At 42.8% G+C, this 27,361-nt stretch overlaps 1 protein-coding gene across 3 annotated transcripts in view; it reads right to left on the reverse strand.

The window, feature by feature from the left end:
- Window positions 1-668: 668 nt before the first annotated feature.
- The window catches only part of EPS15 (epidermal growth factor receptor pathway substrate 15), a 94,610-nt gene continuing 67,917 nt past the window's right edge, over window positions 669-27,361 (reverse strand). The window contains exons 14-25 of one of the 3 annotated variants that reach the window (XM_018552499.1): window positions 21,468-21,629; window positions 20,927-21,124; window positions 19,692-19,898; window positions 19,153-19,242; window positions 18,238-18,346; window positions 16,339-16,374; window positions 14,502-14,770; window positions 12,577-12,646; window positions 12,249-12,328; window positions 10,462-10,621; window positions 8,918-9,069; window positions 669-1,103 (exon numbers count right to left, since the gene is read on the reverse strand). In XM_018552499.1, coding sequence (XP_018408001.1) covers window positions 957-1,103; window positions 8,918-9,069; window positions 10,462-10,621; window positions 12,249-12,328; window positions 12,577-12,646; window positions 14,502-14,770; window positions 16,339-16,374; window positions 18,238-18,346; window positions 19,153-19,242; window positions 19,692-19,898; window positions 20,927-21,124; window positions 21,468-21,629 — 1,680 coding nt within the window. In that variant the 3' untranslated portion in view covers window positions 669-956. Of the gene's footprint in view, window positions 1,104-8,917; window positions 9,070-10,461; window positions 10,625-12,248; window positions 12,329-12,576; window positions 12,647-14,501; window positions 14,771-16,338; window positions 16,375-18,237; window positions 18,347-19,152; window positions 19,243-19,691; window positions 19,899-20,926; window positions 21,125-21,467; window positions 21,630-27,361 lie in introns of all 3 variants that reach the window. The other 2 variants (XM_018552500.1, XM_018552498.1) reach the window with 2 other exon arrangements.

Consider the following 27,361-nt stretch of genomic DNA (forward strand, 5'->3'; position numbering starts at 1 on the left):
AACCAGCACCAGGGGTCAGCACATCCCAGACAGCTGTGAACAAGACCCAGATAGATCAATATTCTTTGTGCTGAGTTCACTATAGTGCTAATAAAGTAGATTTTACTTGACATCCAGAGTGAGCGGATCATTTTTATCATATGGGTGAGCATATTACTGAGCACATGAATGAACTGTGTACCATCTACAGCTGTCCTTACTTTTAATAGGATGACCAAGACTTTGTAATGGATGATGGCCCACTGTGCAACACTTCTGGCCTCCCTAAGATAGAGGTCGTGTATACCAATAAGGAGACTGTCAATAGGACTGTGTGATTGTTGCAGCCTCATACAGCATATTTAAACGAAAGGTGAAAGGGAGGCCATAAATGCACTAAACATTGGATGCAGATAATTTATACATGTATGGGCACCTTATGGCTTTGTACTGTGTTTTGCATGTCACAGGTTCCCTTTAACACAATCCTTATTAGACTGAACCCAACAGGAGCTTTATTGCATCTAAGTGTGAAGCAGCAATACAAGTATTGTCCAGCAGGGGGAGCTGCTGGAGGAGAAAAAAAAGCAGATTTATGGCTTGTGGTCCCAGAAACTGCAGGGCTGTGCTGTTATATTGATAGGTTTAATCGGGAGGGGGTGGGATATATACACATATAAAAAAAGAAACAAAAAGCCCCATTTAGGTAAACTCTATCTGAAACTGGGAGGAGACACTCTTAAAGCAGAGGCATAGGTCACAGACTAGTATACAGAAATACATAGTATCACTCCTCAGCCAAGTTTAAAACACACACACAGATGACGTTACCTGTTCACTGCTAGAGACGCCCCTAGCCAAGCAAGGGTTTGAAGAGATGTTTGAATACTTCATAGGCAAAGAATGAAATAAAAACTATTTAAATATTCCTAGGAACTACACAGTTTTATTGTACGCCCGACGACGGCCGCCATGTTTCACGCCTCGGAGACCTCAGACTTGCTGAGCGCAATGGCGAGCTCCAGGTCCTCCTGCTCCTGCTGCTTTAGTCTCTGCATCCTCTCTTGTTCTTCCCGCTCGCTCTCCCTCTTCGCCCATTCGATCATATCGTCCTCAGACTGGTACTGCAGATTTCAAGAAAGACATGCACTGGCTGAGCAAGTCACACAAAACACAAAACAGAGAACTGAGGAAACACCCACCTAGCGTAGACAAGACACACATTGGTTCATGCGCGCTGTATGCAACCCGGCACACATATAATCTCTGTAATATTTCCCAAATTCGTCCCTTAACAAATGATACCGCAAATCTTCTAATTCACTCCCTTGTAGTATCTCTCCTTGACTACTGCAACTCCCTCCTTGTTGGCCTACCACTAAGCAGGCTATCCCTGCTGCCATCCACCTTACCAACCGATCAGTGTTGTCCGCCCCCCCCCCCAAACGGCTCCCAAATCCCCAACGTATAAAATTCAAAATACTAACAACCTACAAAGCCATCTACAACTCTGCCCCAACCTACACCACCCACCTCATCTCAAAATATCACCCAAACAGCCCCCTTCGCTCTTCCTAAGACCTCCTGCTCTCCAGGTCTAGTCACCTCCAGGACTTTTCTCCCATTCTCTGGAACTCCCTACCCCCATGAGTCCGCTAATCTCTTACTCTGTCCACCTTTAGGGGATCCTTGAAAACTCATCTCTTCGGGGAGGCTTATTCCACCTAAATATAACAGTACTTTCAATAATTTTATTAAATTATCTCACACAACTATTACCTTTTGTATCACTTGCCCTCTCATGAGCAGGGCCCTCCTACCTCCTGTACTGAAATTGTATTATTAATTGAAATGTTTCCCCCAATTTTGTAAAGCGCTGCACAAACTGTTGGCACTATATAAACCCTGTATAATAATAATATATACAAAATAAATGTGTCATACACAGAAGCTGTGTTTTCTTGCATTTGCTATCCTGCTCTAGTAAAAGAAGGCTTAAAGGGGAACTCCAGGCAAATAGAAAAGACAGATTAATGCGGCTCTGTACTCTTGAATACATTATTTAGGGCTCATTCACACCGGATCTGTTGTGTTGCAATCTGTTGCGTTGAAATACATTTTTCAATGGATACCAACGGAAGGGGCTCGTTCACACCAATCTATCCTGTTGTGTTACGTTCCGTTGCACTGAAAAAAGAAAAAAAAAGTAGAACATGCACTACTTTTTTTCAGAGCAATGCAATGCAATGGCTCCGGTGTGAACTAGCTCCATTCATTTTTCGGTGCCCTTCCATTAAGCATCCATTGAAAAGTGGATCACAACGCAATGGATTGAAAAGAAATCAGAAAGGTTTGTAGGCTGTGGTCATCCATTGCACTGGTTTGTGAATCATGCAGATGCTCAAGCTCTGTGTATTGCGATGTAGAAGCTGAATTCCAGGCAGATATCAAAGACACAAATGCAGATATGAATGCATCAGCACATCCATTTATGTAATTTTAATGCAGTTTCTGTAATTTGACTTGGCATTAGCCTCTTGTAATCCCTGTAGAACAGACCTTAGGCTTGGAGAGGGAGAAGCAGCACAAGGATCAGTAAGCTGGCACCTTCCGAGGCTGTAAAGGATAGGAGGATGTAGTTCCATTTTAAGCTTTTAACTATATAAAAACAGTTAAAGTGGAATCCCCACCTCCTATCCCAGGGTTAGGTGACCTCAGCACTCCAGCTGTGATAAAATTACAAATTCCATCATGCCTTTGCCTCTGGCAGTCATGCATATGGCTCTCAGTCTTGCAATGCCTCCGGGACTTTGAGTTCGACAACAGCTGGAATGCCAAGGTTGCCTACAAAATTTGGCCTAAAAAGTGTCCCAGGTCTCAACAGTGGTAAAGTACAGGCACCTTGTGGTGTCCACAAGAACTTATCATTGTGAACCAATGGGTCATAATATAGGCTGTACACTAGGACATTGACTTCTCTTCAAGTCAGGATTAAAGTACTGCCCCATGTCATTTAGCAGTCAAATGCAAGAACATCAACTATCCATTAATCCTCTTGCATTTGGATTAACAATAAGGGATCCTTAGCACCAGGAGGGGTGGAGCCTAATCTTGACTTGGGGAAAGGTAGAAGCCCTGGATGCATCATCTAAGGGCCTCCACAGGGACCATTTTGAAGACAATAACAGGTACTCCAACAATGGTGTAAAGCTTAGACACTTTTTTAGGCCAGTTTAAGTTCACTCTAACTGAAACCTGTCATGACAGACATAAGTAGGCTAACAGTGCTGACCTCATTCAGAAAATTATTTTGTCTGGCTTTCATGCAGACCCAAAACCCTGAGTCACTGACCCCAAGCACACATGCCCATTAGAAGTTCTGACTTGCTGATATGACAATCAAAATGTGCTGAGGATAAGAGGCTCACCATGGCAGTCAAGCAAGAAGCAATTTCAGACACGTTACATTGTTTTCTTAAGGCAGTAGGCCAGTACTTACAGCAATATAATGATCAACTAATCCTAAAGACATTCCAGGCATCAGAGAAAAATTGCACTTACAGTGGGGGCCTCCCCGCACTGCAAGGAATACATTATTATTAAGTCTAGGGCCAAGGAAAAAGCTGTAATACCTTTTTCCTGGCTCACTATGGCAGCCGACACTCTTCTCCGATGCTCTAAATTGTGGGTGGGCCCCATCGCTGCTCTGCAATGTATGTGATGATGCCAGAGTGCAACGTTGGAGATGGAACATCAAAGAGAAGCGGCTTTGGGAATCTGGTGCATGGTGTAGTAGAGGCCTGCTAGAGCTAGGAGCAAGGCAAGGATTACAGCTTATTCCTCTTCCCCTAGTCATAACTAACATTTAAACCTTACAGTGTGTGCAGGCCCCGCAGCAATGGTTATTTGTTTCTGATGCCTGGAGTGGGGCTTTGAATTCATGAATGTTAGCAAACACATGTTAACACACACAAACAATTAGGGATGCACCGATATATTGGCCGCCGAAACATGTTGGCCGAAAGTGCAATTTTCTGGCCGATATATAGCGGTGCATCCATCCTTTCGGTCCTCCCCGCTGGGCGCCTCTCTGTGTCCCAGCAGGGAGGAGAGAAACTGTCACAAGAGGCTGAGCGGTGCGGGAGGAGAGCGCTGTGAGCGTCCGGCGTCTCTCTTCCCCACACCGCTCAGCCACCTATCACAGATCGGGAGGGTGTGGGCGGAGACCGCCAGCGCTGTCACAGGAGGCTGAGCTTTGCTCACCGCTCGCTCAGCCTCCTGTGACAGCTGTCAGGATGGAGAGCGGTCGGTGATCAGTGATCGCTGAGTGTTTGTACATAATTGAGGACTATCTCCTCAATTATGAATGAATAGGAAGTGATCTACATCACCTCCTGTTCATTCATGATTGTGGTTATAGTAAACACACTCTGGACTCATGTTATGAATGAACAGGAACACTCGGTATAGCGGCTTCCTGTTCATTTATAACAGAGGCTGCAGAAAAAGAGATAATTTTCATTTCGCTGCACCTCTACAAACAATAATACCTTATTACCATTTGAAATGGATACATTTATATGGATACAAAATAAGATCCAGTCAGCACAGAAAATAGGAAAGAGAATATGAATAACAATATTAAAAGCAAACAGACGTATACAAATGGTGGGTAATGTACGGTGGAGGAAAAGAGTTTCTGTGCTAGAAATGAGCACAAGGATCAGTGATAATGTACTTCAGCAATTAGAATAATGCGATCTGTGTGAGTGTGATCCTCCAAGGATTTATGCAATTTGTTTCTTATGCACAGTAATATGACCCCCCGATAAATCTGCAATTGATATATTTCTGTTCTGTTTCGCCTTTAACACCCAATCAGATTCTGGTTTTCATTTTGCTTGCGCAGATTAAAGAATAAAAGCTTACATGTAAGTGGTTTTAGTTGGCTCCAATATGGTAGAACTATGACCTTGAAGTACAGGGAGAAAAATAGGATTTTTGTACTCACCGTAAAATCCTTTTCTCTGCGTTCATTGAAGGACACAGGAAACTGATTGAAGACCATGTACCACAGCGTCCTTCTCCTGCAGGCGGCAATGTTATTTGTGGTACATGATCTTCGATCCGTTTCCTGTGTCCTTTAATGAACGGAAGAGAAAATTGCCAACACTATGGAGATTACTTTGTCCATATATCTGGAATTTCTTCAAGCTTCTTCCAAAAGGATTTTTTTACTAAAACAGATTCTCATAAGAGAAATCCAAGATAACAAGCCGACTCATTTTAGAGACTGTAAATGACCTCCTTCATCAGGGCTCAAAATGCCATTTAAGATAAAATAGTGAACTCAGTAGGATTAGGGAAGTTTGGTGTATAATAACTCCTGATTAAGGGGTCATGTGGGTGGGTGTTGTTTTCCTGCATGGTCATCAAAATCCCATTGAGAAGAAAATATGTTTGACCTATTTTGCGTTTCTTTGGATGCAGCATCTCCCATTGTGGTACTTCTGAACTGCAGGCAAAGCAGGTCAAATGCTGCGTTTGCCATTCAAGTTTGCTTTTGAAAAGCATCGCAGCATTTATAAAGAATACCCAGTCCTAACGAGCAACCTTTAGAAGCTGGCTACTGTGGCAGTGAACAGACCCATTGTTTAGTCAACAAGCCCTGATGAATGGGGTGTTTTATAGTTCCGAAACGCATTGGCTTGCCATCTTGGATTACTATAGTAAAAAAAATATTTGCTCCAAAAACATCAGTGTGGTTGTCCTGTTTTCATACACCTCCACCTCCCACCTGTTTTTATGTCCGTCTTATGTTCTGTTTCTGAACCCATTAGAAAGATTTTCCCCTCACCTCCTGTGTTGTCACAGAAACAGGAAGTTAAATATGTGTATACTTTCTAGGGATGTTCAGATACCAGTTCAGATACCAGTGCCGATACTTGGAATTTTCATGACAACTACCAGGGTTGCAGCAGTTGCAGCTGGGATCTGGCTCTGGCACTCCACCACTGTCCTGAAATCATTAGTCTGTATTGTTTTAGAAAAACTGTCACATGACAATAAACAAAAATGTATCAGTACTTGAGTCTGTGAGTACTTGGGCAAGTATCAGTACTTGAAAAATGATATTGGGGCATCCCTAATATATATTTATAAAAAAAACAAAAACAAATCATACATTAAAACAGGGATGCACAAATCCCAGGAACTCCGTATTCTTCTTACAAATGGCAACTGCCTCCTAACTTCTGAACTTATCTCTAGTCTAGTCTTGGAGCTGGAAAACTATATTTACATGTACTTGTACCAAATAAGGTACTTGGTATCTGAACATCCAGAATACTTTCCCTTTATCTTTCTTTGTTTGTGGCTGTTGATCTGAAGATGTTTGAAGTGGCTGGTTTAATACACTGACAATGGTAGCTCATGACAGAAAATACAGATTAATAAACTCATTTAGATTTTTCTGTAGTCATGACTCGCAACTAAAATGTTATTTCTTTGCGAGTAGATCTGGTATGCCAACAAAAAAAAAAAACTATTAAAGTACGTCCAGCCCAAAATGTTTTTTTCTTAGTTTTGGATAAAGAAAAGAAGGATTAGAACCAATGACAAATAGCACCTCGTGCCAAACCCTGTGTAGCTGCAAGCACTTTAAGAAGTGTTACCCTCTAAATGTATGAAATTATAATAATGAATGTGCTGCACTTCAACTAGAACAATCAAAAAGATAAACAAATCTCTATAAATATGTGCTAAACAATACATGCAATCAATTGCTTTACTTGTATACACCGAGTGGCCAGTTTATTATGACCACCTGACGTTTGTAGGCAAATTAGCTATAATTTGGATTTCAGTGTATATCAATCCTTAATAATAAATATCCCTCAGGAAATATTTATTATTAATTATTTATTAAGGATTGATATATATACAAGTGAAGCAATTGTGAACACTTTGGTTGCTATTGTTTAGCACATATTACAGAGATTTGTTTATTGTTTTGATCTAGTTGAAGCGCAGCTCATTCATTATTATAATTGAAGGATCAGAACCGCTGTCAGGTTTTGCTGCTATCTGGGGCTCGATTAGAAAGATTTACCCGCTCCAAGAGCAGCAAGAACAGAGATTAAAAGGTTTGTGCTTAGTAAGTAGTTATCTGACCTCAGTCACGTTTTTAAATCTCAGCTGAAGAGTTTACATCAGTTCCTGTCTGGCAAAACCATTGTCAGCAGGAAAGGAAGTGATGCTAGATGGAATCTCTCTAAAGGTGCCCATACACCTTACAATTATCTGCAGTTTTTCTGTGGTCAGATGGAAAAAGTGCAACAGATTGGCCCAGGTGGAGAGTACTCCATCCACACAGTTAAGTGTAGATGGAGGAATCTGTTGCACCTTTTCTATCTGACCACAGAAAATCTGCAGATAATTGTTAGGTGTATGTCCAGCTTAACAGAGCCCAAGATATCAGTAACAGCCCGACAGGAGTTCTTTCTCCAGCTGTTCAAAATAGTTTTAGGGCTTTAGAAGCTGGCTTACAATTGGTTGCTAGTGACCAGCTGAGGAAGGCAAAGCTAAAGTAATGCTTGGGCCGTCTCCTTTCTGCAGCTTCTCGCTACCTAATCTCCTCACTGCATTTGTGTTCTTATCCATTTTTTTCTGGCACTGACCTAAAGGCAAGTGCTTTACAGAAAGCAATAATTTGTCACTTCTGGCACTAGATTAACCAATCAAGTGAGGAGCAATGCTTTCTTCTTATCACAAAGATACACATCAAGCCTTAGGGTAATGGCAGACAAGCTTCCAATACTACACTTCTTGCTGAGCAAAATCAACGTGTCTGCCCACTGCTGAGCTGTGTCATCACGGCACAGATTTGGCATTGCTTGTTCTTTGTTGTACATATGTGGGAAGAGACTGATCCCATCGAAATACAGAACAGCCTGTTTAGGCATAGATCACTCTATCCCACGCTTCTGTGACATGGTGGATGCAGCCCCAATCTACTGAGGCTCAGCAAGGGAGTAGGAAAGAAAATGACTGTCAAACATTCCTCTAACTCCTAAATTAGGTTCTTGAATACGGCTGAACTCCAGGCAGATATAAAAGACTCAGATTAATACATCCCTGTCATTATAAATACATAATTGTTTTTATAAAAGGCAGCCAATGTGAATTATCTGAATTTGATTTGATAACAGCCTCTTGCAGTCCCTGTGCAGCAGAGATCAGACTTGAGGAGGGAGTCAGCACAAGGTGCCATGCAGGTGTACTGCAGTGCAGACAAGAAGCATGCTGATAGATGATAGGAGGAGAGATCAGAACGACAGAGAGATGAGCTCATCAATCTGCAGCTTCTCCTTTAATTGTTTAGTCACAGGCTGGGCGAGGGACAAGACCCATAAATGTTTCTTAATTGCAGCAGAGAAAAATCAGATCTCTCTGCGGGGTGGAAGAGCTGCATAAATCTCAGGAATGGATGTACAAAAAATATAAATCCTTTGGCAAGTAAAACAGATGCTGCATATGTATTTCATCTGTGTATTTAGCAGTTTGCCTGGAATTCCCTTTCTTTGATCAAAGTTGATCGAAATCCCTGAACGTTTGCATGTGATTGCAGTAATGATTGGCACAGCGTGTTTAGAGCAAAGTCATTATTGTGCAGCACAAAGTGTATTGCTTTTCAGTGAGAGGGTTAAACAACGCTTAATAAAAGATATATATAAAAAAAAGAAGCAATCATCAACAAAAAGACATAATTGACATCTTGTTTTACTTCAAATCAGTTAAAAGAACGGTACAAGTAGTGTCAAAAGGCACAATAAAAACAGGATTTATAATACAGTGGAGCCACCCAATTGCCTGCCCTCACTGGGCGTTTTCGGGATGAGGGGGGTCATGCCTGCCTCTGCGCTCAGGTTGTACTTACAGTGTTAAAGCTACTGAGGCTGCTGGAATCGTCTACCACTTTGCAGGCAGCGAACGGGTCAGATTCCACTTGGTTGGGGAAGCTGAGATTGAACTGCTGGAAGTGATCTCCATGTTTGAACAAGTCCTCTGGCTTTGGGAGAGGCCGTTGGCCTGAAAAGGGAGTAAAAACACAAATTCTTAACATTGCAGCTTATGGAGATTCAAGTCCTAAACTAAAAAAATATCAACACCACCTGGCCAAATACCTGAGGTTAATAAGAGAAAATACGCTGCAAGGGAAAGCGTACAACTTGAAGCAAAATGCACAAATTCTCATACCTATAGGTGGCAGTGTTGCCTGAGCTTTGCAACAGAAATGTTGCATAAATTAAATAACGTTGCAGAAACCAAATCCATGCAGACTGTCTTCCATCAAGTCCTGCATAACTAACACCAAAACTAAAGGAGTTATAGAACAACTTTACTTTTAGTGAAGTTAGCCTTTAAAAGTACAAGCCAAAAGATCAGCCGAAATTCAGGCCATCTATGCTTAGATTAGAGATGCAAATATTTTCAAGTCAGTGATAAAAAGCCAACCCTAAAATCAATCAAGACTAAATATTTTAGTCTTAAATGGATAATGACAAGTTGATTCAAATGTTGGTTTGTCATACCTCTTTGGGACTCTGATGGAGAGACCTTAGTTATGCTCAATTGTAGAATTATAAAGGAAAATAAGTCATGCTCCCCTCTGATGGACAATCCATAATAAAAGATAAACATATAATTGGTGATAGTGACTCTTTTGCTATGGCCTTCTGGAGGAGGGCAGGTGTAGGAAATATTGAAGGAATATGTCACCAATGTACTCTATCCAAGAAATTAAACTGGCTAGCACCAGAGTTAACTCACTGGTCCCTAACAAAAGCTTTGCCGGAGGGGAGTTGCTCTTAAAGGAGAACTATGAGATGAGTGATTTCCACTCACCTCATAGTTCTAGCCGACCTGTGACAGTCACAGGTCGGCTCAGTAGATCGGGAGGTGAGCGAACACATACCGGGTTCGCTCACCTCTCGATCCTGTCACGGCTCTCTGCCGTGACAGGGGGAGGGGCTGGACTCCCCCCTCCCCGCTCTACCAGCGCTGACTGGCGGAACTGACGGGGGAGGGGGTGGGTACAGCTGGCTCTGCCTCTAGATAGGCAGAGCCAGCTGTCACTCACGCAGCTGGGCGGATCCCGACGTCCAGGTCGGGATCCGCTCCGGCTGCGGCGTCTCAGTATACCGCGAGCTGTAGCTCGCGGTATACTGAGCTTAGGGTAACGGGAGGACGCTAGTTTGTGTCCTCCCGTTACCCCAAGGAGAACTATGGGGAAAAACACTGACCCCATAGTTCTCCTTTAAGGTAGAAATAATTCACATATGTATGCCACAGCAAAGTCCATAAGGTTATGAGGAGTTAATGGATACTAAGTACAATAAAATATTAAAAAGTGGCACAGAGTGCCCACCTGCCTATGTGCCCATTAGAACAATGCTCATGTTTAGGGTGTGGGTGATGCACCTGGAGGAGGAGGACACGGCCGAGTGGGAGTTCCAGTCTTCGGAGGCAGTGCAGGAGGCGTCTCTGTCTGTAGAGATTCTGTTTCAAAAGTGCTTATGTTGTTTAGTGTCTCTTTTTCTTCGGGGGGCAAGGGGCCGTCCAGAGAGTCTGTGCCATTGTTCTGCTGGAAAAGAAAACAAAAAGTTCAAAACATGGTTAAAGTGCACCTGTAGTCTTGGAGGATATATATACACAGGGCTCGAAAATCCGCTCGTCTGTGACAAGCAGACAGTGGAGCCCGACGAGCAGCTTCCAGGCCGGCCGTTTTAATTACACGGCCGGCCGGGAAGGTTTCTAAAAAGCAGCCAGTTTATTGTGCCTATCAACTGACATTGTTTTCTCCTTACTACAGGTTCACTTCAAGTCTAATCATCACCTGAAAATATGAGAAGAGAAAGTATGCTAATATTTACTATAATTACTTTTCATAACTATATGGGATAAGGTGTGTGGACACATGAACATCGATCCTATATGAGCTTGTTGTACATCCCCATTCCAAAACTATGGGGACTCTCTTCTAACCCCTGTGGTGTTATAAAAGCCCACTCCTCCACTCTTCAGCGTTGCAATTCATCCAAAAGGTCATCAGTAGGGTTGAGGTCAGGGTTCTGTACAGGCCACTCCAGTTTTTCCACACCAAACTCAAGCACCCAAACTGTTGCCATATTGTTAGAAGTTACAATTGTCTTTATATGTTGTAGCTAGGGACACACAGATACCGCTCTTTCAGTAACCAGTACTGAGTTGTTTTTTTCTGGGTACTCGCAGATACAGAGTACCGATACCGGTGCCGTGTGCCCCGATTATCAGGAAGTCGGGCAGCGGATCATAACCTGCCGTCCGACCAGATTCCTGATTGGCTAGGAAGCCGGCTTCACTTGTTGCTAGGCAGTCTGGCTCCCTGACCAATGAGGAAGCAAGGAGGCGGGTTATGACGTGCCGCCCGCCTTCCTCATTAGTTAGGAAGCCAGGCTGCCTAGCATCAAGTAAAGCCGGCTTCCTAGCCAATCAGGAAGCCAGAAGGAGGAAGCCAGGAAGCAGGCTCCATGTCATAGGGAGATCTCCCTCTGAGAAGAATTTCCGGTTTCAGAGGTAAGTATGGGAGCGTTTGTGTGAATACTTGAGAACCTCCATCCCTCGGCCAGAACACTGAAAATGGGTTGTGGATAGGTCTTTCAGCATAACAATCACCCAAAACATACCGCCAAGGCAACAAAGCAGCGGCTCAAGAAGAAGCACATTAAGGTCATGGAGTGGCCTAGCCAGTCTCCAGACCTTAATCCTATAGAAAATTTATGGAAGGAGCTGAAACTTCGAGTTGCCAAGCGACAGCCAAGAAACCTTAAGGATTTAGAGAAGATCTGTAAAGAAGAGTGGACCAAAATCTCTCCTGAGATGTGTGCAAACCTGGTAACCAACTACAAGAAAGGTCTCACCTCTGATCTTGCCAGCAAGGGTTTATCCACCATGACTTATGTTTTGCTGTTTTGCTTGGGGATCAAATACTTATTTTACTCACTGAACTGCAACTCAATTTATAACATTTGTATCCTGTGTTTGTTCTGGATTTTTGGTTGATATTCTGTCTCTATCATTTAAAATACACCTATGATAAAAATTATAGCCCTTTCATTTCTTTGTAAGTGGGCAAACTTACAAAATCTGCAGGGGATCAAATCATTATTTTCCTCAATGTATGTACACCTTTTTATCACACACAGACACACACTTATCTGTTACAATACCTTAGAAAGTGTGCTGAAGTCAGCAAATCCACTGCCAAAGGAATCATTACCAAACAATGAAGTAAAAGGGTCATCATTTCCTAGAAAAGCAGACAGAGGATGTTGGATTACTGGAGGTTACTCTGGTATTTACAGTACAGCTGCATACTCATCAGATTTCAGATTCCATAAAACCAGCATTCGTGAGGTGCTGACAACATTTAATCCTGTAATGGTGGTAGAGAAACATGCACCCTTCACCTTATAAGCTGCCTATAATGTCTACCAAGCCAAACTACAGGAATATAAGAGAGACAATCAATGACAATGACCTTCAAAGATCCCTTACCAGACTGACTGGCCGCTGGAACAAAAGTTCCTCCAGGAGCAAATGGGTCATTGCTTTTCAAAGCCTCCACCTGTATAAAAAGAAGAAAAAGAACATGTAATGACAGTCACAGACAAAAAAAACACAATAAACACAAACATTTTTGACAGGAGATGCAATAACATGGAGGATTCCCTACCTCCTCCAGTCCTTTAGTTAACAACACAAGCCTCTATTCTACTCCAATCTAAATGGTTTACTGGGAGGCCAACCAGTGAGATAGGGGCCTAATTATTATAATTCAACATTTTCTAATTCACAATTTGAAAATTTGGCTCATGGGTCTATAGTGCGTCTCCACACGCTGCGCTCTGTAAAAATGCAACATGTCCCACTTTCTTTTTAACACACACCACTGGTGCATTGCAACTGCGTTGGGCAATGTTTCATTCCTTGATTCATGCCACTGTGGTTGTGGTAATATTAGGAAAGTGACCACCAACTGGTGTTCCTGGAAGCATATGCGACAAGCAGAGATCATAGGCTCATTCACAACGTTGTGCAAAACTGCCCAACGCAGTTGCAATGCACCAGTGGTGTGTGCTGAAAAAAAGTAGGACATGTTGCATTTTTACGGAGCACAGCGTGTGGAGAAGCACTATACAGCCTCAACAACCTGCCACGCATAGACCTGAATGAACTGTGAGGTTTAAATGTAGGTTACAAAAATGTAAAACAAATACTGAGATGCAATGCAACGCATCAGAGCAAGCATGCACAATACACACCCGCAGTGTGCGTTATACACACGGGTGTAAATGGGCCTTATAAGAAAATAAGCGCTCTTGTTTGGGAGTACATCTAGTACTGATACATCTAGTGCACTGTTCCTGCTAACCCTGATAAGTTGTTTATACTGTAGTTGTAATGCTTCCACTGCAATTTAAGAGCTGCATTGAGCATCTCAGCTCGAGAGTCTCTCTGAATAACTGAACGTTTGCATTTTGCCGTGGAAAATCGGGTATCTTTTTTGAGCTGCAAGCACCGTGGGGTTGATTAAATCACTTTTCAGGATTGCAAGTGTATGGGTCTGCTGTACCATTAGGGTGGGAAGGGGAAGCACTGTCTTTCAGGAAAGACATAGCATGGGGTGGGTACAAAGAGAAGGCAGGAGAGAGTGGCAAAGCGCAACCACAGTTGAGACAATCCAATAATGTTCCAAATACCAATTAATAAAAGAATAATCTAACTGCACAATGGAGGGGGTGTTATAAAACATCAAAGGCCCTCATAGATTTAATAACGCATGTGTAGGATATGACCCTCAATACACTGGGTGCTTGCAGTCAAAAGCACATTAAATTCAGTGTCACCTCATAGTTTAATTGAGAGCAACCCCTAGCTGCTGTAGTGGAGCTATACTGCTGAATTTCTGAAACAGAACTCCAGACAGGCAAACAATCAACAATTACAAGAAAACAAACCCTTGCAGTGTGTGCCCTACAGCACAGCAAGGGTTAACTGTGTCTTAAGTCTAGAGGTATAGGAATAAGCATGCTCCCCGGGCAGCTGGCGTTCTCCCCTTCTCTCTGACTCTCCGGGTTGGGGCCGGGCCTTTGCTGTCACCACATACAATGCAGGACTGCTAGTGTTCATAATGACATAAGAGTGCGACCAACAACCAGAGTGCCAAAGAGAAGAGGGGGACCAATCACACAGTGTGGAGGAAGCCCGGAGAAGCAAGGAAAAAAACAAGTATCACAGCTTTTTCCTCTACCCTCAACTTAAAAAGCAGCTTTAAGTACATAGTTGAAATGCTTTACTTGGTAAAATATCTGGAATTCTGTCCAGCACAATACATTTTACGGTTGTTCCTGGAGTCCCCCTTTAAACAAAACCCAGGGCAATGCTTCAATCCCATATTAGATACATACTGCACCACGTACTGAGGTGTTGCTAATTTCCAACGCTGCAACTGAGAAAGGATCCGCTTTTGATGACATGAAAGGATCCTCATTTGAAGACGTGAAAGGATCGCCTTTAGATGCTGAGAATGGATCTGCTTTAGAAGACAGAAAAGGATCGACTTTTTCTGCAATTGAGGAAGGGAAAGTATCTGCTTTTAAAGATGAGAAAGGATCTGCTGCAGACTGCTTGAAAAATACATCAGTGGCAAATGGGTCAGAATCTTTAAAAGGATCTCCGCCGAATGGATCTGTAAATAAAGTGGTGACAAGTTAGTGTGGCGATCTTGCTAGTTATGCAATAATGGAAGACAGAGGAAGCTTCCCATAGACAGTAATAACTTTATACTATATATGTAACAGCTGTCAGGCTAAATAATAGAGCACAAAACAGCTAAGTTAAAGCTGAACTCAAGGCAAACAGCTAAATACAGCGACGGAATACAGAGAGCTGTTTTACCTGACAAATTATTTGTAATTCTGTCCATCCAGTTCTATGATTTACACAGCCCTATCCTACAACACAGCCAGGCAGATGACACCCCTTTCTCTGGTACTGTAAGAGTGTAGAAGGCATCTACTGCTGCTCTTTCACTGTCCTTCCTATCTCCACCCCAGACTGCTGGTTGGACAGTGAAAGAGCAGCAGTAGACTGGTGAGGTCACCCCTCTGCTTTCTCCTATTATCAGTATGTTCTTCGTCAGCCCCAGGCCCTGGCCTCCCTCTCTCACTCTGAGTGATGCTGAACAGGGTATCAAATTCAGGTACCTACACTAATTGCATAAAAAAAAAATAAAAAAATACACGTAAGGCCCCTTGTCCTGTGCTAAAACACATTTGTTAACACGTGTTGCCACAATGCATGGCAACACACCTGCTGTAGGTGCAGTGCCATTTTTGGTGACTGGCATCCCAATGCATTGTAGAGTAGAGCACAACAAAACATATTCCATGCATTGTGGTGGGATGTGTTTGGGGCAAATGGGTCAAGCATCTTTTTTCTGTTGTGGTGTTTTGCAACCACGTTAGTGCGTGCCCCAATGTGTGTTAATGCATGCACATTAATGTACTGCAAAGCTTTAGTGTATTTGGGCCCTAAATTAATTGCTACTGAATAAACAGGTGCATTCATTTGTCTTTGATATCCTTCTAAAGCTTTATTTTTCACATTACACAACTTTAAGTGCAAATATTCACTATTTGCTGCATTTAGACAGAGACGTTAAAGGAGAACTATGGGGTCAGTGTTTTCCCCCATAGTTCTCCTTAGGGTAACGGGAGGACACAAACCAGCTTCCTCCTGTTACCCTAAGCTCAGTATACCGCGAGCTACAGGTATACTGAGACGCCGCAGCCGGAGCAGATCCCGACGTAGATGACGGGATCCGCCCAGCTGCGTGAGTGACAGCTGGCTCTGCCTATCTAGAGGCAGAGCCAGCTGTAACCGCCCCCCTCCCCCGTCCGTTCCGCCAGTCAGCGCTGGCAGATCGGAGAGGGGAATCCAGCCCTCCCCTGTCACGGCAGAGAGCCGTGACAAGATCGAGAGGTGAGCGAACCTGGTATGTGTTCGCTCACCTCCCGATCTACTGAGCCGACCTGTGACAGTCTCATTGTCACAGGTCAGCTAGAACTATGAGGTGAGTGGAAATCACTCATCTCATAGTTCTAGTTTAAGTGGATTTGATAAATATTGGATGTATTTTTATTGTTATCCTCTAGGGGGTGTTGCTCCATTTAAAAAAATTTTGATCTTTGTTCTTGAGATGTGAATCTATTCCATGGTGTACAAAAACAGACTGCATATCATCACACAACTTACCTATTTTACCAAAAGGGTCATCTTTAAATGGATCACCTTGAAAGGAAAAGCAAAAAGGGTATGAATCACAAAAAAAGAAAAAAAAAAATCAACATAAAAATACATAAATGACTATTACCTATATATACATTAAGTAAACAGTAAGATTATACAGATTATACTGAGGGCACTGCTGAGAGCTCACGTTATAACTACACTATAGTGTTATCCCAAGTTAGCCTCCAAAAATGGTACACTTCCCAAGCTCATTACTTCAAGGAGGAGGTGCACACTTGCCGCGGCACACTTTCCAGTCCTTCCCTCAGTTGTTCTCTCTGCATGGACGGAAAAAATCTCATCACCTCCCACGGCCTGCACAACAGGGATCTCACAGGAGTGTTGAGCATAAACATTTGGGGGGTGCTGGGAGGAGGTAACTTAAAGGATAATTATACAAAACTAGAAGTACCCTTTAAAGTTCTCCATGCATATTCCAGCTTACAGGATGCACTGAAAGGAACAAGGTCCCACAGAGTCACGGCTTCAAGATGCTATAAAAAAAAATGCTGAACACTATTCCATGGGAGCTTGTTCTAGCCAGCTCAGTAGATAGCATCAAAAAAGGGCTGATTGCATTTCTAAATGCTCTATAAACTTTTCAAGCATTTCACTGAATCAACTAAAGGGTTACGGCTCAGAGGATACAAAGTGTTTTTATTTCATTTCAAGGCTGTATGGAGAAAATCACCAGCACTCACAAAATCCAAAGAATCCCGCCATAATTCAAGAATGATAAATAAACCAGCATTACAAAGAACACAAACGTCATGTGAAAGATCAGTGCCATATAAAATGATACTGTAAAATGATTGTGAATTATGGCGGGATTCTGATGTCATGATGACATCATGGGAGGGGGTTTGGTGCGCACACATCATAATTATACATCCGCACTTGGGTTATTGCATTGTTACTATGTCGCCATGAGGAATGGACCCTGCTCGGCCCCAAAACGGTGGTCCATATACACCGTACGAAGCGCAGGTGATACATTTTAAAGATACATTTATTTTATTTCAGTCAGTGGTTGAACTGATGGACGTGTCTTCTTAGCTTCAGTATTTACTTATCCGAACGGAGGTTCGGAAGTTTTAAAGCTGAACTCCATCCTTCGCTTCAGTATTGCAGGCTCCTCTTTACTGAATATCTTATTGCACACTGCGAGCTTCTCCGCGAGCTGCAAGTCAGATAAAGCCTGCCTCATTTCCTGGCTGGAGCACCTCCAGCATCCTCTAGTCCGCCCCTGTCACTCACTGGATTTTAGTTCTTTCAATTATGGAGGCTCAGGACCACAAGCAGATGCTACGTAGGGAGCTCTGCATGCAAATGTAGCCTATCTAGGAATGCCCACTCCTCCAGACTGACATCAATCCATCAAGGGAATTTGATATTTGCATAACTGCTCCCAAGAGCAAAAGTGGACGTTGCATTTTAATTTCAAGCAACACTTCAAAACACCAATTTTCTAAAGCAGATGATGCTGAATTTATTGCACAGAATTGGCTACATATTAGTGTAGGACAACCTTGCTTCCCTCTCCTGGTGTCAAAGAAATGCAAATGCATGGCCTGAGAAAATTAACAAGGTTGGACGCCAGTTGCATTTGCAATAAACCTCTCCCTTCCGCTCCCATAATTATTAGAAACATTTCTATGGGTATGCAGTACTATGCTGGACCTCTGTAGACCGCTACGAGTATTGCTTACTATTCGGTATAAAGCACTTCGCAAGAGGAAGACCTGCCGGGGATTTGTTTTTATGGAAAGGCCATGTGGTGCCAGACAGGACCATACAGGGAATATCATTGAATCAAGGTGTTTATACAGGGGGAGGATCATCAGGTTTATACACAAAACTTACTGCCCACAAAAGGATCATTCTGGAAGAAATCCAGTCCTGACTCTGGTACAGACTGTGCTGGGGGTGCACTTTGTTTTGTGTCAAAAGCATCAACTTGGAACGTGACCTCCTGCAGCCAAAGAAATAACAAATTAAATAACAGTTCACACACTGTGTTCATTATTAAAACTTTCCATATCATCTAAAAAGCTCCCGACATGCCGACTGCACAGCTGCCTTTTTATAAAAGCATTGGTTGTGTATCATAACCCAGAGAAGAGGAGAGAAGGATAAAATATAGAGGAGGGAAGTGATGGTAAGGGAATGGGAGGTGGAAAGGGGAGAAAAGGGAAGTGAAAAGGGGAAATTAGGAGAAGAGAGTAGGGAAGGGAACAGCAAAGAAGAGGAGGGAAGGAAAAATAAAGGAAGGTAAGTGGAGAGGAGAAGTGAGGAAGGATAGGAGGAGGAGTCGAAAGGAGGAGGAGGGCAGAGAAGAGGAGCGGAAAAAAGAGCAGGGAAAAGCAGAAGAGTGGGGAATGGAAGAGAAGACGAAAGGAGGGAAGGAAAGAAGACACAAGGAGAGAAGAGGAGAGGGAAAAAGCAGTGGTGAAGACAGGAGGGGAAGAGGAGAGCTGCAGAGAAGAGGGGAGGCTACAGGGGAGGGAAGGGAAGATGAGTGGAGAAATGGTGTGGGAAGGGAAGAGGAGTGAAGAAGACAGGACTGAAGAAGACAGGAGTGAAGGGAAGGTAGAGGAGAAAACAGGGGGAAAAGAAGTGGAGAAGAGAGGGGGGAGAGGAAAAGGAGAGAAGAGAGCAAAGAGAGGAGAGGAGAAGAGAAGAGAGGAGAGGAGAAGAGAGGAGAGGAGAAGAGAAGAGAGGAGAGGAGGGAAGAGGAGAGGAGTGAGAAGAAACATGGATTTGCAGGTGCATTATTACCTTGTCAGTAATAACAGGCACATTAACATGTTCATCTTTGTCCTCTGCATCACTCCCTGAGGTATGTACAATTTCAGGACTGCTCCTTACCTAGAAAAAAGGAAAAAAACAGTTAGAAATTTTTTGTACAAAAGTTATTCATAGTTTACCTGCTGATTTATTTAGGAAATTTAAAAACTGTCAATTCCAAGGGAACAATGTACTATATTAGATGCACATAGAATAAACAAGCCCTGTAAATAACTGCAAAAAGAGGACAGCCAGCACACTTTCCATGTACCGGTGAAGTGCTTCCCAGATGCTAAAAATGAAATGCTGTGTAAAGCTAAATGGCAAATGATGTGCGGTGTCCCGTTCAAAAGAGAATGATACCTGCTCAGCCTCACACATACTGATGCAGCGGTACCAGTAAACGCTGTTGAACCTTGAAGCTCGGTGCAAGAAATCTGAACTCGCTGAAAGTGTGTTTAAGCCCTCATAACATACCAGTAGCTTGCCTTACATTACATTCCATGGATGTATTGAGCAGATATACTTACCGATGAGCTTTGGTTCTGATCTTCTGCGTGAGCCAGGGTCTCATACTCTTGGTTCTCATGAAGATTGGCAGGCTCACTGCTACTATTACTTAGGCTTGAGTGATCACCAATACCATTAACCATGACCAGATCTAAATGAGGACGCCAGCCGAGCTGAATTTGATCATTTATATTATTCTCCGCAGGCTTAAAATCTTGTAGTTTCACCTATTAAAAAACAAAACATTTATAAATAAAACAATTCTGTTACAAAAAAAGGCAGCAGTTAAAAACATAACTTCACACTGACAGCTAAATTGACAACTTGAATACAGGAGCTTGTCATACCTGCTAAGGGCTTTGACTTTTATCCAGCTAGTCCTGAGATTTACACAGCTGGTGACCTCACTTTTCTCTACTGCATTTTAGAAATACAGTCTGATCACCTCCTTGCTCTTTAATTGTAATTGGATGATAAAAGAGCAGATTGATGCAGTCATTCCTCTCGGCTTTTGTAGGTATTTTTCTTGTCAGTGCATGTAGCAGAGCCTCATTAGCTGAGAGTACTGAACCTTCCTGTCCCTGTCTAAATGCACTGAACACAGGATTACAGGAGGCTTATAAAGACAAATTTTAGTTGCGTACAAAAATACGCTTTTTGTGCTCACTGTAAAATCTGTTTCTTAAAGTCCACTCTGGGCCATAGAATTGTATTAAGTCTTCAACATGTGGAATATACTGCTGCCTGGAGACAGTTTGGACACTGGCAAAACAAAAAATGTTATACCAGCCCACATATAATTATGTCTTCAACCATCACGTCTCACTTTTGTGAGCAAGCAGATAACACAGATGGGCAGGACCTGCGGTCCCTTACCGGATTTCAAGAAACAGACTGTGATAAAAATTATATTTTTAGTTACCGCTCCCAGCACTGACTGGAGGAACGGACTGGAGGAACAATCCTCCAGCACTGGCTGGAGGAACGGACGTGAGAGTGGGTGGGCTCAGCCTCTAGAGAGTCAGAGCCAGCTGTCAATCAGGCCTATGGGTGGATGGTATCCCAACAATACTTTTGGGATCCAGCTGCAGCGCGGTTCTGTGCTGTCAGCATATAGTGGGCAGTAGCCCGCTATATGATGAGTTTTGGGTCACAGGGGGACATTAGTAGATGTCCTCATGTGCCCCGTAAGAGAACTATGGCAGAAAAAAAGGTTGGGCCATAGTTCTCTTTTAATGAAAGTCAAATAACTTACCAAATGCAGCTCCTCCTGACATTCTAGCAGCTGTTTCTCCAGTGGTGTGAGCCGCTCCTTTCCCCGTGCCAGGCTTTCCTCCAGCTGCACAGTCTCCTCCTGCAGTTGGATCAGCTCCTCCTTAGCTTTGCTGACTTCCTCCTCATAGTTGAAGATCTGTCGTTCCTGGCTTGACACTTCATTTTGTAGAGCAGAGACCTGAGCAAACAGAAGGGGATGCAAGAATAAGAATATGCTGACTAAACTACAAAATATACAGCCTGGGGTAAGTATCCAAGGGGTTCAGAAATGACAGGGCAAGGATGCATGGGGCTCCACAGGGGTACAGAGTGTAGCTTGAAGAGTAAGTACTCCAAGTGTTTGCAGGCATCAAAAGGTGCCTCTCTCTTTGCACTTTATTTGCCTTAGGCACATTTTAAGACCGGTCAGATTCACTTCATAGAGCCTCTGTAACAAATGGCAGAACTAAGCAATATTTAAAGTATTTTTCACCAGGCCCCCAAAAAAGGTCAACAGAGGGATTTATCCAAAATATCCATACCTGTCTTGCCTCCTCCTCACATTTCAGCCTCAGCTCCTGTAACTCTTTCTCCAGTTTTGCTTTTTGTTCATCTAGACCTGCCAGTACCTCCTCCACTTCCAGCTTCTGGGCTTGGAGCTTCTTCAGGTTAGCGCTCTCTTTCTCCACCTCATCCTGAAGGTCCTGGAGAACAGAAGAAACCAATCAAAGATTAACTTGGTACAAGTGGGAAATAAAGAACTGTTAACAACTAATATTTTGGTGTCTGTGGACTCTGCTGCTGAGGTGTTCCCTCGCTCTTCTCCTCCCCCAACATGTGAGCCAGGGATATACACACTTCAAATTATTTAAAAAGTGTACCTATTCTCAAATGTTATTTTAAAGCTATGTTAAAGGATTACTGTGATTTTAGTATCCATATCAACAGTCTTATACTTACATGTCCCCACTCCACCGAGCTTTTTGCTGTGTGGCCCACTAGGAGCCACCAAAAGTCTCCTGGTAGGAGTCTGTTGCTTTTGGACAGATGCGGTGTAATCTCCACCCACCGTATTTTTTTTTCATAGGAATATTTTTGTAGCACACAAGCATGCACGGAAGAAGCAGAGCCTGGCTAGGAGACTTTCAGTGAAGAGACTGTGTACACCACACAGCAAAGATCTCGGAGGAGCAGGAACAGGCAATGTAAGATTTTGGTGGGGCGCATTTAAAGGTTACCTGTACTAACCTTGTATCCTTTAACAGCCTTGAAATGGAAATGAAAAGAGTAATAGAAGGGTTGAACTAATTCTCTTTACTAGAGAAAATGATATTGATCTATGAGTGCTACCTTCAAAAGCCACCCAAATTAGGGGGTAAAATATTATGGAGAGTCCCATCCAATCACAGATATCAGAAGAGGAATAATGGTCACAGTGAGCACTCTGTAAAATGTATGTATGGAAAATGTAACATACACACTGAAAAAAAAAACCTCAAAATGTTCACTATTTGAAAACTAAGCAAAGAAAAAAATATGGATGTTATCTATGTTAAAGAGATTCACTTTCCAATCTTCAAGTGAAAATTCCATCTGAAATTTGTTTAAGAAAACAGCTTCACTTACTTTTGAACTACTTGGTTAAAAACCCGCCTTTCATGGCAGTTAGTGCCAAAGTGTTTGACAGATATAAATGGATATGTGCGGTAATGTTACAGCCAAGATAGATTTCTGCCTTTTTAAACCTGTGATTTTATACACCTGCTATACAACATTATTTGAATTTTCCTTGCTAAAAAGGAATGCTGGTACTTTTACTATGGAATCTACTTCTTAACCAATAAAAGCATGGCCATCTGACATAGATTCTGTGAAGCCTGCCACTGTGAAGTGCCAGGATACTACCGTACTTTGCTGTTCTGACCCTGAAGAAGTGAGACAACATTACTGGAAGAAAGGACCAAAAAGTCAGTACTTTAATGTGTACTTTAAAAAATACTTGTAGGCAGTCACAAATTTATTTTATCAGAGCAACTAAAACACCTAGAATACATCCCGCTGTAAATGGACAAACCTAGCTCATTTGTATGATGGAATGATCAAATTTTGGAAAATGAGGCCAGGTGCACACTTGGGTGATCCCGGGCCACCCGTTTGTGTGCGGTTGCACACAGCGGTTGCTGTGCGGCCCCGTTGCTTTCAATGCGGTTATATCTGCGCGGCAATCGCTGAAAAAAAGGCACATGTGCCTTTTTTCGCAACACACACGGCACGGTTTTTTCAGCTGCAATTGTGTGCAACTGCACAGGTGGAATCATGGCGCAAAACCGCGCGATCTGCCCAATGCCACTGGGGTCGCCCAAGTGTGAACCTGGCCAGAACTGTTCGTGCACTAGAATGTGGGGTAGACACAAAGTTTCTTAAAAGATGACACCTGGGGACCACAAAAGGTTTACTGTGTGGACACTTTTGGAGTTTAAGCCCGAGAAGTGCGATCTTTTGATTAAGAGATCAGCACCATGGCTTTCAGCATTGGGGCCCTGCATTTGATTATTCCTGGCATAATGCCTACATAGAGTTTGAATTTTTGTTTGGTATAGGCACGGTCTTTCTCTGGGTTTCAAACCACAATTTGGCATCACACAGTTGTTTAGTAAAAATGGCCTAGGGGGTAGCACTGGGGTGAAATCCAGTCTCGGGCGCATCTGCCCAGGATATCCTTATATCCTATTTTTTCCTTATATTGTAAAGCACTGCACAAACTGTTGGCGCTATATAAATCCTGAATAATAATAAAACAAATATCCTGACCTTATATAAATGAATAAAATAAAAACAAATGCAAACAAAACAAAGTCTTGTAAATGCTAGAATTCTGCATTTTAATCCACTTATTAATTAATAATGTATTTCCTTTTCAAATCAGCCTTCTGCTGTCTTTAAATTAAATATATAATGAATAATCAGATGAAGGAAATTGTGTTCTTGCAGAAAATATTTTTTAAAAGGACTATATTGCATTAAGTTAGCACAGTGCTATTGCAGAAAGGAAATCGTGAGAGAACACTGTTAACTTCTCAACTATCTTCTGGGTCACGATCCTAATGCTGGAGAGTATGTCAGTTCACGAATATTAGCCCTATACACAATGCTTTGGACACTGTGTAAGGACTTGTACCATTTATTCAGGTCAGAACTGCTCTTCTCCCCATACAAGATAAGAGGAATGCAAAAGCGACTTGATGCAGCTTAGGGAAGGGGGTCAGAAGGACTTCTGAAGGAACACCGAAGGACCTCGGGAGAAACTCAAATGCAAACAGAATGTACCAAAGAGAATAATGCATCTCTACAACTATACAAGCCGTAGTAATTTTTAAAGCACAACACAAGGCTGCTGTTACTGGACACTGTCCAGGCTCCTATCCAAGACTGAAGGTTGGCACTTACCAGCTTCTGAAGCAGTGCTGGTTCAGATGCCAAGCCCCCTCTGCAGCACAATTACTGAGTTGGGAAACAGCTTTCTCCAGCAGCGGATGGCAGCCTTGTCTGCACTAGTTATCCTAACATGTTCTCTTTAAACTTTTAAATGTAATATTCCAAAGAGAAGGGACACAAGGTGCCTATTACCTTTACTGGCCAAAAAGTGCTCTTTTTACTTTCTTCTTAAGAGCTAGACTTCTCCCTGTTCCCCTGTCCAATGAGAGAATCCCTACCGGGTTCTGAGAAACTCTCACTGGACAAGGTACCTACTATTAAAAGAGAAGTACAGACAAACTTATTTTACTAATGTGCGCTGTGACCCACAGGGCTAATGCTTGCTACGCTGACAGTACATAGCAACACCATAGCTGGTGATCTTGACAATATTGTCGGGATCCAACTAGCTGCCTGATTGACATCTGATTCTGCCTCTCTAGAGGCGGAGCCAACTGTGCCCACCCCTCCCATGCCTGTTCCTCCAGTGAGAAAGAAGGAGGAATCCCTGTGTGAATCGGTAGCTGACAGTCCACAGGGAGGAGACCTTGAACTGAGCGAACAGTGGTCACATGATTGTTCAGCTCTCCGTATATACAGTAGAGCCGGTGTGGCAACTGCAGTCACATGCCGACTCTAAGTATTGGGAAGAGTATATATTTTTTTCTTCTAATTAGGGATGCACAGATACCAATTTTTTTCCCTCGGTACTCGCCGATACCAAATACCGACAGTCCCGTTAAGGAAGCCAGGCGTTGTGTAATGACTCGCCACCTGGCTTCCTGATTAGCAGGGAAGCTGCTTCCATGCTTTCTAGTCACCAGGTGACGAGGAAGCATGGAGTCGCCTTTCTGGCCGCACAGGAAGCCAGGGGCGGGTAATGACTCGCCGCCCACCTTCCTGATTGGCCGGGAAGCTGGCTCCCTATTTCTTCGTCACCTGGTGACGAGGCAGCATGAAGCCAGCTTTCTGGCCAATCAGGAAGCCGGAGGGCGGGTAATGACTCGCTGTCCGGCTTCCTGAAACTGGCCAATCTTGAAGCAGGACGGCGAGTCATCACACCAAGTGACGAGGGAGCATGGAGCCAGCTTCCCGGCCAATCAGGAAGTCGGGCAGCATGTAATGACTTGCTGCCTGGCTTCCTGATACCGTAAGTTCGGGTATCAGGCTAGACATTGAAGCATTTGGGCGGGTATGAGTACTCGCCCAAATACTTGGTATCGGCACCGATACTAGTGTCAGTATATCCCTACTTCCAATACTTCTCCTTTCAGGCAAAAAAAAAAATAGTAAAGCACACAGCAGAAGCTTTTCTAAAAAAAGGTAAAGCAAAGAACAAAGACCTTGTGATGTCTGCTCTCAGGCAGGCCTTTCACCTGAAAAAGTAAAAAAACAAAACAAAACCCAAAACATGGGAACAGCCATTTTTGACTGGTTTTTAAAAATGCATGCACCAGGGCTGCCATCCTCATCTTTCCTTCAATAATGAGTCACTGACCTGGAACAAGCATGTGGTTATCAGGTACTCAGACACCTGACATACACACGCTTGTTCCAAGTCAAATAAGTGAATGAAGAATACAGATAACAACCCTGGAGCACACATCCTAAAAAAACAAGTCAGCAATGTCTGCTCCGACTCTGGTCTCTGTCACGCATCTCCAGACTGACACCAAAAAAATTGTTATCAGCTGTTAAAGGAAAAAGAAATAAAAAAGTGCTCTAAGAGCGTGGTATTACCCAGTGAACCAAGTCAGGTCCCCTGTTTATATCCACTACACAAAAAGAAAAAAAAAAGCTGCAAGATTTTGCAATGAGAATCCATTTTATATTTCCGAGGCACTATGCTCAGCTCCTACAAATAAAACAATGGCTTTTGGCCTGGTAAGGCAGCACCCCACAGATGGTATCTGTAAAGATATATGTGCAGCAAACCAGCCCAAGACATTTCATCTCATCCAGACATTCCAGGATAAATCATGACATCTCAGGCAGCTCAAGGCATAGCTCTGTGTAATTTAGCACTGCAGCATATATTCATAACAAGCAGCATAATGAATATTCATCTGCCATAGCCAAAAGCTCTGTGACTACAGAAAATATCTGGGACAATAACATACTACAAGTGGCAAATGATTTATTGTGCACCTGCATATAATTCTGAGATGTACAATGAGATTAAACTAGGGGTTAGAGACATATGAATTATAGAAGCTGGAGCTTTAGAGGAGGAGAAGCGACCAGCTTGAGTAGTGATGGAAGCTGAGCAGCATGACAGATATAGGTCAGATGAAGGTTAAGGAATCAGGCAAAAAGAGGAACAACACAGAGCGCTGTGCGATTCACTGAATCAGAAGAAAGAAATGACATTTAGGAATCTGTGGAGAAAGGAGGAAATGTAATCATCAACTGTCATGTGCACAATGTAATATGTCTATGGCACATATATTCTTCTATACCAGCGGTGCACCAGTGTTTAGACAAGCCTAAAAGCATCAACATTATTTTTATGAGGCCCAACTGTCAGTTTCTGTATAAGAAAAAAAGAAAACAGGATAAAAGGAATTGCACGAATGAATAGGATATCTGCAAAATGAAAGGCCGCTGCTACCCAAAATTGATGCTTCTGGATACTCCGAGTGGGTAACTTTAGGTGAACGTGTACATGTGTTTAAAGTGAATGTAAAACACAGATAATGAACTTCTATAATTTGCCTCCTTTTGGTCTGTGAAATATACCATTGATTTTGCATATTGGTTTATCTATTTTATAAATGCAAAAAAAATACCTGCCCAGCGCTCTTTGCTGTGTTATCACAAAGACTATTCATCCCTCCATGTCTTTATCTTGGACTACAAGTGAATTGGTCCTAATGTTGTGGATAAGAAGACATTAGGAGTGGTTGTGTAGTACAGCAAAAGACTGGGGGGCAGGGCTGATACCACTAAGTCCACAAAAACG

Source organism: Nanorana parkeri, unplaced genomic scaffold (genome assembly GCF_000935625.1).
Source record: "Nanorana parkeri isolate BGI_ZX_2015 unplaced genomic scaffold, ASM93562v1 scaffold89, whole genome shotgun sequence".
Classification (NCBI taxonomy): domain Eukaryota; kingdom Metazoa; phylum Chordata; class Amphibia; order Anura; family Dicroglossidae; genus Nanorana; species Nanorana parkeri.